Genomic DNA, 14,133 nt, shown 5'->3' on the forward strand with positions numbered 1-14,133 from the left:
AGGGGCGGGAAGGTGGGGCCGAGGAGCGGGGTCACGGCCGAGGAGACGCCGGGGGCGGCAGCGCTGGAGGAGGCGGGGGACGGTCCTCCCCGGGGCCTCCCGAGGGAGCGCAGCCCGGCGACACCTTGATCTTGGACGTCCGGCCTCCGGAACCGCGAGGGAATACTTTTCTCCTGTGTCGAGCCACCGAGTTTGTGGAAGTTTGTTACAGCCGCCTGGAGAAACTACTAGAACGTCCGACGGAAAGGTGAGCACAGCCGTCGGTCTCGCTCTCACGCTTGTGCTCCGGAGGAGAGGCGCGTCCAGTTAGGGCGGTGGAGCGCCGCAAGGGTGAAGCGGGAGGGCACTGGCTGCCGGGTTCCGGGCGTCGCGTGGAGCCCAGGACGCCGCGCCGGGGACAGGCGCTTCTCTTGTCCTCCCGTGTTTGGTGGGCTTAACAGCTGGGATGAGAATGAGGACCCCGGGCGCCACGACGTTGTTTGACTGGCTCTGCATTCGCGCGCCCAGCCTTTGATCCATGTTCTATATTTTAGTCTCCGAGCAGAGGATGCAATGGGTGGTTTTCCTTTTTTCACACAGGAAAGTGTTTCTGGAAGTGTTTTAAAGCAGGAAACAAAAGCGCGTGGGCCCCGCTTCTCCTCTCACTCCCCGCGGTGTCCCCTGACCTGCCCGGCGCGCGGCTCTGGGCCCCCGGGGGTGCGCCCGCAGAGGACACGCGTGCGCAGGTGTTCGCCCCCGAACGTTCTAGGCCCTCCAGCTCCCTGGGGTTGATGCGCTGTGGGCCCCATCGCTCAGAGGCGTCTGTGGCCACCCTTTGACTTGGATCAGGGCCAGCAAAATAGCCGTGCGCGGGCCACCTGTTTGTGTTGTTTTTTTTTTTAAGCAACAGATTTATTGACATATAACTTACATACTATGCGATTCACCTATTTAAAGCGTACAGGCCAATGGTTGTTAGTATATTCACAGATGGCTATTCTGGGCATTTCATATACATGGAAGCATACGATGCGTGGTGTTTCATGACCGGCTCTTTTTACTTAATTCAAGGCTCATCCATGTTGTAGCGTGTATCAGTACCTCATACTTTTTATTGACAAATCGTCTATTGTACAGATGTATGCATTTTATTTATCCATTCGCCAATTGATAGACATTCGAGTTGTTTCTACTTTTAGTTGTTATGAGTAATGCTGCTATGAACGTTTGTGTGCAAGTTTCCGTGCGGACGTAAGTTTTCATTTCCGTGGGGTGTATACCTGCGGAGTTGAATTGCTGGCCTCTAGACTAACTCTATTTAGCCTTCTGAGGAACTGCTGATTGTTTTCCAAAGTGGCTGCACTATTTTACGTTCCTACCAGCGAGCATACAGGGTTCTAATTTCTCCACCTCCTCGCCGACACTGACTCCGATTCCAGGCGTGCCGGCGGGTGTGAAGGGGTGTCTCATGTGACTTGCATCTCCCTGATGACTAATGAGGTTAAGCACATTTTCCTGTGCTCCCTGGCCGCGGTTGCCTGCTTCTGCAGGGAGAGGTGACCGGACACAGCTGCAGCTCCTTGCTCGTGTACTGTTGACGGCTGCTTCTGTAAGTGGCAGAGGTGAGCCCTTGTTTACCCTCTGGCTCTGTAAGTCAGCAGACCCCTGATTTAGGTGAAAGAGGAGCAGAACGGTTCTGCCTGTGGGTGAGCCAGGGGCAGGCGTTTGAACCGGGAAGGGAAGGCAAGCCTGGTAGGCCTGGCCTTGCCCTGTCCAGCACTGTCCCTGGGCAGAGACGAGCACCGAGAGAAGCAGGGCCCTGGAGGGTCCAGCGAGAGCCCACGTTTTCCGACAGCGTTGCCACTGGCCGCTGTGTGGAGGAAGGAGAGCCAGGGTCCACAGGACATGAGCCCTCACTTGGAAGGGTTGGGGAGGGCGAGTCTTAGGGCTGGATGGCAGTAGTGGGGCCCTTCCTGTGCCGCTGCTGCCGGCCCGGGATGGTGATGGGTGCCCGTCCCCTCCCCGCCCTGTGAGCAGGTCTCCATCTGAACTGTGCACCGTTGACAGTTGGAGACATCGGGCTCCTTTCCAGCGAGGGGCTGTGCTTCATGGGCTTGGACTGCCTGTCCTTGCCCATGAAGCAAGTTCTGTTTTCTCTTAAATCCCAGTCTTCCTTCCCAGAACATGGCGCGCAGATGTCTGATTTTATGCCCTCTTTCCTGTCCTTCTGGGGAGAAAAAAGTGCTTTCTGCACGGCCTGGACACTGTGGTCAAGGAGGGCAGGTAGCCCTCAGGTATCGCCATGAAACCCTCCCCCCCGGCATCTTCCTTCTCGCCCCTCCGGGAACTGGTCAAAGCCCCCCAGCGTCCTTACTCAATCTTCAGTGAGGCCTTGGGTTTACTCTCGGCCCAGGTGAAGCGCTTCAGCAAGGGAGAGGCCAGCAGGGTGCCACTGTCCACCTGGTAGTCCTGAAGGGAAGGAGGGAAGAAGGAAAAGGTTACACCTCTTGCTTGACCCAGAGGGGCCCATGCCAATCGGGGTGTGATGTTGGGATGCGCATCTAAGGTCACTCCAGGCTCTGGCCTCACCTTCCACTCTCCCTGCCTGTGAAGACACAGCATTGTCTCCACGTTGGCAAGTCTAAACTTTGTCAGTCACAGGAAATCCCTGTGCCCAGTGGCTGAGGCCCTTCCTCCTGACGGTGAAGCACGCAAATGTAAACGAAAGGGAAAACTGCGGGTACCAGGTGAGCGTTTTTCCTAGTCAACTTTTATGCAAATTATTGCTTAAATATATTAAAGATAGTTGGGCGGATGACTTGGCAATGATATGCAAAGACTCTGAGAAATTATAAAGACACGGTTTAATTTTTCTTGAAGATTCTACGGAAATTTTAGGCCCTCCTGTGTGATGGTTTCCAGCCATTCTGTTTCCTCGTTGGTTCGTATTTAGCACTGAGTTTTATGCAGGGTCCTCCTGACTCTGTTAACACGGCGTTTCCAGTGAGTGGACCCCACACATGGTTCCTGCCACCCTGAGTCCCCCCGTGGCTCTGTCTGTGTCTTTAACTATCTGCCAGTAAAGGAGCCTCAGCAAGGGGCCTGCCCTAGTTCCCGAGGGACTCAGGTGGGCAGGGCTGAGGGTCAAAGAAGCCTTCCATGTTTTGTTTCGTATCGTTTCCTTGGACTTAAAACCAGTGTTTCTAAGCAGCAAACCAAAATTTCCAGCCACTTTGCCTTTGTATTCACCAGCTTATTTGTAAATTTTTTTTTTTTTTTTTTTTTTTTTTTAGTGTTTAAATAATCTTTTCCTGTTTGTCTGGTGTGTTTGGAAGGGTTTGGTGTTTTTCAGCGGTGACTGTGCTATGTCTCAAGGCCACACTGTGGTCATCACCTTCACACCACAGGAGGTTTTACAGGCCTTTTTTGGGTCACGACTCCGTGAGCGGCCCTGAGCTGCAGCGGCCGTGTCTCTTGTCCAGCCCTCCCTCTCCTCCCCTTATTCTCTCAGCCCCACATCCCAGATCTTTTAAAGGGACAAACTGGTTGAGGCCTCTTGTTTGCTGGGCTGTCCGGATCGCTTTGCCCTGTGTGGTTGGGTGGGAACAGGGCTGTTCAGCTCTGGAACCTTCGCGGGAGGGAGCAGAGGCCTAGGAGATTCTTCCAGGATCTCAGAGCTGCTCGTGGGAGAGGGCTCTGTCGCACCATGAGGGTGCGGCCACTCCCACAGCTTTGAGTTCCTCTAATGCTCTGAAAGTGAGGTTCCATCACTGATGGCCAAGAAGCTTAGAAACACACAGTGAGGTTTCCTAGGGGACTGAGTTACGCCCAGGCAAGGACATGGGCCCTGGAGTGAATCCTGGGTCATCTTCAAACTACACAATTACCTTCAAATTAGCTCTGTGTATTCTGTGTCTTGTTGTCAGCCCCCCTGAAATGGTCATTTCAGCCACCACTGATGACTGGCCCCCGTTGACCTAGAGCCCCCGGGCGACTGGAGTTTGTGTTTGGATGGGGTGCACTGAGTAGGTTACTTCCGTTACTTACATCAAGCATGGAGGTGGCATTTGGTGAAAGTTCTTCAAAGGTTTTGATTTTTTCCAGGTTGATGAAATTGAAAGCATTTACATATCTAAAGAAAAAGCAGAAAGAATAATCAAGACAGGAAAATGCATCCAGTTTTGATTAGTCAGGAGACCATGGGCACCACATCCCAGCTAAGGTGAACCCAAATACTAGGAGTCACCTCACCCCTCTTGAGGCTGCAATTCTCTGGCTGTGTTTCCCTGGGAATCCGGACAGGGGTGCTACTTCCTCCCGTGGTTGCTAATCCACGTTGCATAGTTTTGAGCAAAACCCCAGAGGGACCCTTGAGGGACCACGGTAGTGGTCAGGCCGCTGGTCCCCCGTGGAACCAGATGGTGTCGGGCTGAGAAGAGACCCGAGTCGTCATCTGGTCTAAACACCCATGTTACAAAGAAATGGGAAATGATGCCCAGGGAGGTGCTGTGGCTTCATCGTGCACAGCTGCTGCTTCCGAAAGGACATGACCCGTCAGGGTCACACAGCCGATTCAATGGCATAATCAAGCACCAGGGCTAGTCTTGTGTATCCAGTTTTGCGATCACAGATCGGGAGAAAGGGGTAGTATTTGGATGAGCTCCCTGTGACTGCCTGCTGAGCTTTGGTTGATCTGTTAGGAGGGGCCGGCAGAGGGACCCACTGTACGCCCCCTCACCTGAGGCCCTGTCACCACCGACAAGGCCCCATCTCTTAGGCATGCTCCCTATTGGGCCCAAGGCTAAGCAACAGACTGGAAAGGCCCGTGTAACTTTGACACCTTCCTTTGACCCAATCCGCCCCTGCTAATTTATTTAATCCATGCTTACTTTTCTCATCTTTAAAACAATGGATGACTCATCTGGGCTGGTTGTGAAGTATGAATCGTGCCGCTGACCTGTGACCCAGCACCGCAAATCTGGGCCGGCCACTGGACTTCTTCCAGGCCTGTCCCAGACCATCAGTCTTTCCAGCTCTTCCCTAGTCACCTGCCAAGCTTGGCTGAACTGAGGTTGGAGCCCTAGGAGTGTACCGACTGCAGACAAAAATGCTAGAAGGCCCACAGGATAGTCTAAAAGTCCTGAAACGAGTCCTGACTACGCGGGGACAGGGAGGGAGTGCCAGAACACCTGGGTTAGAAGTTCTGTCCTGCGGCTTTCGAGCCGCACAGTTTTGGCGAGCTGTCCTCTGTGGAGCTCTAATGTCCCCACTTGTATAACAGGAATACTTCATAGGATTGGTTTGAGCATTAAAGGAGGTGAGATATGCAAAGAGCCCAGCATGGTGCCAGACCACACAGCACGTGTCTAACGTGTCTAACTGAATGTGTGTGACACACGTGTCACTGCTAGGACTGAGGTGCCGACCCCGCCCAGCACGGCTACTCAGTACATCTTTCTTCCCTTACACCTTCTCCAATTTCCTCCAGGCTAACGAGAGGTACCTTAGTTTGTCAGGTAAGAAAACAAATCCGGTTTGTTGCATTTTATCGAAGGTATCATGAAAAAAGTCAAGGTCATTGGGGGGAACAAAAGAGGAGTTCTTCCAGAATAAGACAGACTAAAGAAATGAAAGAAAATGCAGAGTGTTCTTGATTGGATGATGCTTTTTAAAAAGGTACATAAGACATTTGGGGAAAATAATGGAAATTTGAAAATTTAATAGTATGAAGGGATTATCAGTTTTCTTTGGTGTGATAATTTTTGGTGTGGTGGCACAGAAAAATATCCTGAATGAGAGGAAACTAAACAGTAACTGGAAGCTGTATGGAGAAATAAAGATCTCAGTAAAGATAAATGCATGGTCAATTATAAGAGCAATTATTATCATAACAGTGGCTTGTAACTGTATTTTGTTTGTTTTTCATGTGATTTAAGAGACTAATACATTAAAAAAAACAATTATTAGTGTAAAAAAAAAAAAAAAAAAAAAAAAAGAAAAATATCCTGTACAAGATGTATACCAAAGTATTTAGAGGGAAGGTGTTACAGTGCCTTATGCCCCTTTTCAAAAGGTTCAGCAAAAAAGAAAAATACACACAGACACACGTATAGAGTATATAGACAAAATAAGGTAAAATGTATGGTTGGGTTTAGGAGGTGGGCTTTTTTTTATGTTTGAAAATTTTATAAAATGAAGTTGGGGAAAGAAAGATCTTACCTGACATTATCAGAACTTCCTGAATTAAACTTTGGAGCAGAAATATCTTCCTTGAAGAAGTCCTCTGAGAAGGCAGGAGTTGAGTACGTAAACCCACTATTTCCTGTCAGTATGGCATTGAGTGGGATGTAGTCTTTGCCATCCTAAAACACCAAAGACAGCTCTAGTCGTGTGCATTTCTACTTCAGCCTGTTTCTGTGGAACACTGTTTCAGCTCAACTATGTCATTTCCACAATCTTGATTGTGTCTTGGGAAGATAAGTCTGCACACACCCACACACGCCCACACACCCCCACACGTGTTTTCTTTTACTGGTGAGCTCAGCTATTAATAGCCATTAAAATAACAGACAAATAAGACACTCCCTTGACTTATATTGAAGGCATTTGGCCTTCTGATATTCTAGATAAATTTACCTGTTGTACATTGGCTTGAAGCAAGTCGCCTAGTTTTTCCACAAGTTCTGCAAATCTTGGCCTTTCTTTTGGGTCTTTGTGCCAACAGTCCAACATGATCTGGTAGCTGTTGGGTGAGAGCATAGCAGAGATTGCTGGAGAGCAGTGGGGAGTACATAGATCGCCCTACACACTGGCCAAGGGATGGGTGTTGTCATGGGTATAAAGATGATGCTTCTCGTAGTATGTAGTATTTGCTCCACGTTTAGATGTGGGTACGCAGCCGCGACACATAAAAAGGCTGCTCGGGCCAGGTCCTGCTGGTAGTGGAAAACACGTCTACACAGGCAGACTCACAAACCAACCCCCCGGAGCCCATGACGACCCAGGCTGTTGCGGGGAGGGGGGGCTGAGCTCTGAGTGAAGCCGAGCTGTCTGGGGGGAAACGCCAGTGGTCACTCGGCCATGAAGCGTCATGTCCTCCCTTCACTGTCCAAAGCAGGACAGTGTCCTTAAAGGTGAAAAGTGGATATAGACACAAATATCCACGGGTGAATAGTCTGCAGTCTTAGGACCTTCTCAGGCTGGAATGAAGGCTGCCTTGGGCTCCTGCATGGGCACATGGGATGTCTCACCCCCCACAGCTGCCTTGTCGAGCTCAGCAGTGGAGGTGGGCAGGTGGAGGCACTGTGTACACGACCCACATCACTTCCAAAAGGTGGACGTCCACACAGAGTGTGGGTAGCTCCTCGGGCCGTATGCTAGTTCCTTCCATGTGGCTGATTGCCCCACCCACAGCATTTCAAAGCCGTCGTTACAAACTGGCCTCTCCCCACACAAGGCAAAAGTACAGGCTGAGCTTCTGATATGAAACCATTTGTCTTAGTGTCCCAGAAGCCAACTCTCGTCCTGGGATCTAAATGTCAACAGGGTTCCTCTGTTATGCTCCTGACATTTTAGACCGAAGGGTATCGGGCTTCTCTCTCAGTCACGTCTGCAGGGAGTAGAGGTCTCTACTTGCCTCTTCTGGGCAAACCACCTGCCAGGCGTCTGTACACACACTGGCCTAAGGATCTGTTCTCTTTGGGCTCTTCGTTCTCCTCGAGATGTTGATTGTAAGTCATCTCTTCTCTCGAAAGACCCCCTAGACTAGAGAGGACTCTGACCAGGTCGGATCAGAATCTGAATGGGCCTGGACTCTGGATCTGGGTCAGAACCCGGCTGGGAGCCCTGCGCGGGCAGGGACGTCCTCTCCAGACCCCTCACCTAACCCAGGGCCTGCCTGTGCACACCCAACAAATGTCTGCTGAAGGAAGTCAGACTGATCTCCTAGAAGAGAACGTGCTGTTCCTTCCATGAACCCCTAATTCCTAAGGCAGACGGCAGACATTGCTGGGACCTGGGCGCTGCCAGGATGCGCCTGAGGTGGCGTGTCCCTGCTGCCACCTCTCAGATGTGAGCCTGCAGGCGGCACCCACAGCTCCAAGCGTCTCTTAAGGCTATCCCTGTTTTGTGTCAAAGTCTATGAGGTGGCTGACAGACAGGAAGAATATAGGAAGGTTAAAAAAAAAAAAAAGAAAAGCAGAGTATCAGGAGGGATGTAAAAATAACAGTGAAAAAAGGTGAAACTACAGGCAGAGTTAACATGCCCAATTTATATCATGATTCTGAGTAGTTTGACAGAGGCAATGCTCTAAGCTTCCAGGCAGCTGGTGAAAGGAAGGAATAACCAGTTATATGATGCACATGAGCCGGAAGCTGAAAATAAACCAGCTGCTTGGAAGAAGTATGGCTGTTCCCAGAACTGAAATCTGAAAGGAGGGTCTTGTAGACACCTCTCAGCTGCATCATTATCATCCGGGTAATAATGATTTCGTGGGACGGTCTTGTACATTGTCTTTCAATGCTGGCCAAAGTCTCAACGGCAAAAAATACCGTTCGGTAAAAACAGTTCTAAGAGGCAGAACAGTGTGGTCCAGGTGTGCGTGTCCAAAGGCTCTGATTTAACCCCGGGATAAAATTCTAGGTACCCAAGGGGGTGGGAGCACCACGTGGTCTTCAGAGCTTTCCGCGGGCACTGGTCTTCACAAGCAAACTCTCCTGATAGTTGGCTGGTGGAGCTGAGGTCCTACTTTCTGATAGGATACCTGCTTGCTGGGTACTTAAGTCTTTGTTTAGGGACAGGAGTTCATAAAGATCACATGTCTGAATCGCTAATTTTCCTCCATTTGTCCAAACTTCTGGCTCAGGACTCTTTTCAGAAGATGATTCTGGTTCCCTCCCAGATGTGTCTCATCTACTGGACCTGTCTGACCTAAATCCTAGGGGCGGGCTGTGGGTTGACTTGTTCTAAGAGCGGTGAGGGCCCTTGGGTGAATGTGCTATGTGGGCCGGTGTCGCGTACCACTGCAATGGGGCTCAACTTACAGACACCAGGGAGGCTGGGACTCTGGGCTGTCGTCGCTGCTCTCTGGGGGACACAGGACAGGTCCCTTAACTCTCCCTGACCAGCAGTGCCTTAGAGTGAGGGCTCAAGGCACGTGCTCCATCCAGGCAACTCGGGCCAGCCTGCTAGCGACCAAAGGGCTAGAGTAGCATAAGACAGTCCCATGTGGATCTCATATTGAGGTCCGTTTACACATCTTACTAATTTATTGAGATAGATACAAAAATGCACGCTACAGAGGCAGATGGTCACGAGACTGGGATCCTCACCCCAGGGGCGTGGGCTGTGGCAGAGGCTGGCCTTTGTCTGTCTTACCTTGTCTAAGGCTCCCTTGTCTCTAGCAAGAATCAGATTCTCAGAGGCCATTGGAGGAACAGTAAATATATACACAGATATTCTATACAAGGCAGCCAAAGCAAGAAAGGCTTGAACCAGGCAAAAAAAAAAAAAGGGGGGGGGGCCCTGAGAGTAGGGAGCATTGGTCAAGCAGAGGCCCCAGGCTTATCCCGCCAGCATCACTTCACCGCTGAGAGGCAGCTGGGGGGGAAATGCAAGGATGGTGAACAGGATTCTCCCAGCTTCCTCTCTGCTGAAACCAGCCGAAGGGACCACCTGTGACTATTGCTGTTTTCTATTTTGATTCTTGGTTTCTGACTTCTAGTTTCCACTCCTCTTGCCTAAAATTCAGTGCAAATCATCTCAAACACCAAAGGAAAAGAAAAAAAAAATCAAAACATTCATTATTTCTTCCCTTATTGAAAGACATCTGATTAAACAGGCTCTGGGTGAGGAATTAGTGACTCACGTTAAAACGTTTTACATCACTAAGTAAACAGGTTTAATAAAAGAGACACCAGTTACACCCAACCCCACAGCCCTTCTAGAAAACAAGCCAGGGGCGAGGGGACTTGCGAGAAAAGCTTCCTTTCCAAGCTATCACCCAAGCTCCCAAGGGCACGCCAATTTAGACCAAGTTCAGGTCACAGAACCCTAGTTTTGAGAGCTGCCCTTCATCCTCACCAGGGCCTTCCCGCTGTTGGAACAAACAAGAAGGAAATGACCCATCAGCTTTCAAACGCTGAAGGTTTGAATTCTGGACTTCTCAACAAATAATTCACAAAGCTGCTGCTTTCTTCTTATAGTTTCTAAAATAAACTCCCTAGAATTGAGGAACCATCTGTCTTTCTATGGACTGGGGTACAAGTGCTACCTTCTATAAAGATTTGAAGGTTTGATAAAGTCCAAGTGAGTTTTGGGCCCAAAGTTGATGTGAGTTGTTTTAGACCAGAACCTGGATAAGAACTGGAGACACACCCTGCAGGTGTGTGTAGCGTGGTGTTGGGGGCTCTGGACTCAGACTCGGTTTGCTTGACTAATTGGCAAAGCGGCAAATCACTTAGGTGTTCTGTGCCTTGGTTTTCTCATCTGTAAGATGGAGATAATAACAGCACCCACTTTATAGGGTTGTTATGAGAATGAGGTAAATTAATATGTTAAAGTGCTTAAGGCAGTACCTGATGCTTAATAAGCACTAAATAACTAATAAATATTAAATGCTGCTGTTAATGACTGCAATCATTGTTACTGTTAGTCCCTGGGAACTTGCTCTTGTGATTTTCAGATTATATGAAAAGTCAAAGGAAATATTTAATTCAAAGCATGAGTGGACATATTAGACATTTCTTCTAAGGAACATGGGGTATATTCCTAATTTAACAGTTCTGTGATCTAGGGAGCTCAGTCCAGAGGACCGCCTTTAAATCTGTCTCCTCTCTACTTAGCTGACAAATCACGAGACTTCTCAGAGGCTTAGTTTCATCGCTCATCCAATTCAGGTGAAAATTCCCGTCTGCCTGCCCCTCAAGCGGGCTGGGGTCTTCATACGAGACCGTGGCAGGGGGAGAACACTTAGAAAACTGTAAAGTGCAAAGTCATCTCATTTTAAACCAGACCTCCTGGTGTTTGCCCCTCTCCACCACGTAAAAGAAGTGAGCAATTAAGAACTCGCCTGCCTTTTAAAATCTCTCTGCAGTCCAGCGCAGGCCTGGGGCTAATCTAGCCGTGTCCCCAGCTCTCAGAAGGGCCTCGTGCTTTCCTGGCAAGGACACCATGTACGACTGAGAAGGCCGGGTCCCTTCTCCCCTCTGCACTCAGGCCGCTCCCCAGCCCTGCCTCCGTGGCCCGAGTCCCCCGACCTCCTGGTCCCGGGTCTGACCTAGCTTGTCTCTGGGCCATGGAGGAAAGAGAGGGCACTTTGGCCAAGCCCACACTTCCTTCGTTCCCTCCGACTCCTCCCAAAGGCCGTCGAGGGGCTCCTGACGGCCCCAAGTTGTGGGGGTGGGACGGGGAGGGCCCCCTGTCGGTTCGGGAAAGGTGGTACCACCGCGAGCGTGGACGGGGGGGCGAGTCCTTGTCTAGCAGCCTGACAGAACCGCTGGGGTCATCACCACCTTCCTGCCCAGGCCTCAGGGCAAAACGCCCACAGAGCGTCAGGAAGACAGAGTCCGAGAGAGGCGAGCAAGCCCTTGTCCAAGGCGGACAGCCCTCACCCCGGGCCTCCCGTCCAACTAGAGCCACGGGTCCGAGCGGAGGGGCCACCGCCAGCAGCGGCCCCAGCCCCCCGCTCCGCACAGGCCGAAGGTGGCTCGCTGCCCACGCAGGCCTCTGGGAAGCAGGGTCCCTGCCCAGTCCGGACCCCCCTCCTCTCCTCCACGTCTCCCCCTGCCCTCCGGCCCGCCCCGCGTGGTCCCCGCGTGGTCCCGGCTGTGGCTGGAGTGCCGCTCAGCTGCGGAGCCCGCGGGCCCACTTCGTGAGCAGGCACGGGGTCCGGCCTCCACTTCCCGGGCGGGCTGCTCGGTTGGGGCCGGGCTCCTAGCTAGACGCTGCGTTCCTAACCTCGGCTCCCGGCTACGTCGGGGTGGAGAGACGCCCTAGGCAGGGGCGGGTCCAGGACGGGACGCCTCGCTTCTGGAGCGTGCTCCCGGCACGGCTGGGCCCCAGGGGGCCAGGCCGGGGCGACCTGGAGTAAGGAGAGCCCTCTGCATCTCCCGGGACGGGGGCTCTGCACGTCAGGTCCCCCTCCTGAGGCGGCCTGGCGGGGGGAGCCACGGGCTGGGGGTGACGGGGGCTCACATTTCGGCCGTGGCGTACTCCGGGGCCCGCATCCTCATGCCGTCCTTCAGGCGGCTGCAGAAGTCCTCGTCCATCTGCACGCCCGGGTACGGGGACCCGCCTGTACCAGACGACGGGAGAGAACACAGGGCACGTTAGGGCCTCAGGGCGCGAAACGCCCCGGGGGGCAATTCCGTGTCTGTTCCCTCCCTGCGAGGGGAGGGCTGGGTAGCGAACTCCCGGTGATGCGAATGGACCTCAGCGTACAGCGCAAGCCCCAGGGCAGCCCAGCGGATCCTTGCTGGCGACCCGCTTGGCCGGTCGGCGCCCTGGTGCCGGGTGTCAGATGCCCGCAGGCCGCTCCCGTGGCTGCTCCGGGCTGTTTGGTCAGGAGAAAGGGTGGCACCTGAGGGGTCCCTCCCCTCTCCCTACAAGGAACTCTGGAGAAAGCGCATCCTTTAGAGACTCATTCCTTGAGTTAATGAGCTGCTGTTTAAAAAGCCAGTAGACTCGGAGGCGGCCACTGCTGGCTCACTCACACCTCCCTGAGAATGACTTGAACCCACTACTTTCGTGTAAGGTTCGCACGGCACTGGGGGTCCGGTGCCGCGACGGGCCCGAGGGGAGGGGGCCAGGAGCTCCGGGAGTGGGCTGGCTGCGGTGGGGCGGGGCCCAGAGGAGCCGGGACTTTGCCTTTTGCCAGTTTTCCTGGGCAGGGTCGCACGTAACCGGCCCTCTTAGGGGGATTGCTGGCTGAGGTAGGGCTCGGGGGCAGCAGGCCCTCCCGCTCTGCCCTGTTCCAGACCTCGAACCTAGTCTGTCTCAGCATTTGTTTGTCTGCACTTTCGAGTGATTGCTGTCAGGAGGAAGCAGCTGGGCGGCGTGCAGTGCTGGCCGTGTGTCACCGCGGGGCCACTGTGGCCGCCAAGCTGCTTTCAAAGACTGGAAGCAACAGGTGCCTGTCATCGAAAGCAGGGGAATGGTTTTCACACATTACAGGAAACCAGGGATGTTACTGGGTGACTTTTTATTTGCTCTGCAAGGCAAGTTTCTGGCAAAGTCCGAAAGACTCTTGGCTAGACCCGGCGTTTGGGAGGCCTCGGAGCATCGGTGCGTGTCTGCGAGCCGATGGGGGCTCCGGGCGCATCTGTGTGCTTGGGCGCCTTGGACAGGGCTTCCAGCCACCGCGGTGGGTGTTGGTGGAAGCAGGGTGAATACAGCCAGCGTTCTGGCTGCTCATTCTGCATAAACCAGTGTCCGGGGCTGGCTGTGCCGACCTCAGAGGCGTGGGTTGAGCTGTGTGTGTTGGGTCTTTCCTGGGAAATTCTGCGGGGAGGGGGGATGCGGGGAGGGAAGAGGAATGGGCGTTAGGAATCTGGGTGTTTGAGGAATTAGAAGAAGGGGGCCAAGGACAGGGAAGGAGTAGCCAGGTTGGCTGAAGATCAGCCTGACTGCAGATCTTACTCTGATCAGACCTCATGCACAGCCCTACGGACATCTCTGCGGTCCAGGCGCGCGTGCGCACGCCACTCGCCTGAGCCTACGTGGGTTTTAGATGCTGATCTGCCCGTGGACACTCAGCAGAGGGGGCGGACGTTCGGGTCTGGCCTGTTTGCTCTCGTCCTGCCCCCAGATTTACCTAAGGAGAAGATTTCCCACAGCAGTACTCCGTAAGACCACACGTCACTCTTGGTGCTGTAGATTTTGTCAAAGATGGATTCGGGAGCCATCCATTTCAGAGGAAGTCGAGTCTAGAAAAGGGCAAGGGGGCCGTGAGCAGGAGGACGTGACAACAAAGCACATTCAACCCATGTGCCCATGGGGTCACCTCCCAGATAACATTTGGCCTATAAGTCATTTCCTAGAGCAGCTATGGCTTCCCAGCTTGGAGGAAACTCATAACATGCAGTGTTACACTGAAAGAGGGAGAGTTGTGTGCTATACCAATTCCTATGATGGCAATAGTTGCTCAGTAAGCCCTT

General features: G+C 52.6%; 1 protein-coding gene across 2 annotated transcripts in view; it reads right to left on the reverse strand.

Annotated features, from left to right (window-relative positions):
- FLT1 (fms related receptor tyrosine kinase 1) overlaps window positions 1-14,133 on the reverse strand; it is a 171,396-nt gene that overhangs the window by 3,345 nt on the left and 153,918 nt on the right. For both annotated transcript variants that reach the window (XM_059903324.1, XM_059903323.1), the window contains 6 exons: window positions 13,791-13,902; window positions 12,173-12,272; window positions 6,616-6,721; window positions 6,199-6,341; window positions 4,027-4,111; window positions 2,354-2,448 (listed from right to left, as the gene is read on the reverse strand). In XM_059903324.1, coding sequence (XP_059759307.1) covers window positions 2,354-2,448; window positions 4,027-4,111; window positions 6,199-6,341; window positions 6,616-6,721; window positions 12,173-12,272; window positions 13,791-13,902 — 641 coding nt within the window. The remainder of the gene's footprint in view (window positions 1-2,353; window positions 2,449-4,026; window positions 4,112-6,198; window positions 6,342-6,615; window positions 6,722-12,172; window positions 12,273-13,790; window positions 13,903-14,133) is intronic.

This window comes from Balaenoptera ricei, chromosome 18, assembly GCF_028023285.1.
Source record: "Balaenoptera ricei isolate mBalRic1 chromosome 18, mBalRic1.hap2, whole genome shotgun sequence".
NCBI classification, from domain to species: domain Eukaryota; kingdom Metazoa; phylum Chordata; class Mammalia; order Artiodactyla; family Balaenopteridae; genus Balaenoptera; species Balaenoptera ricei.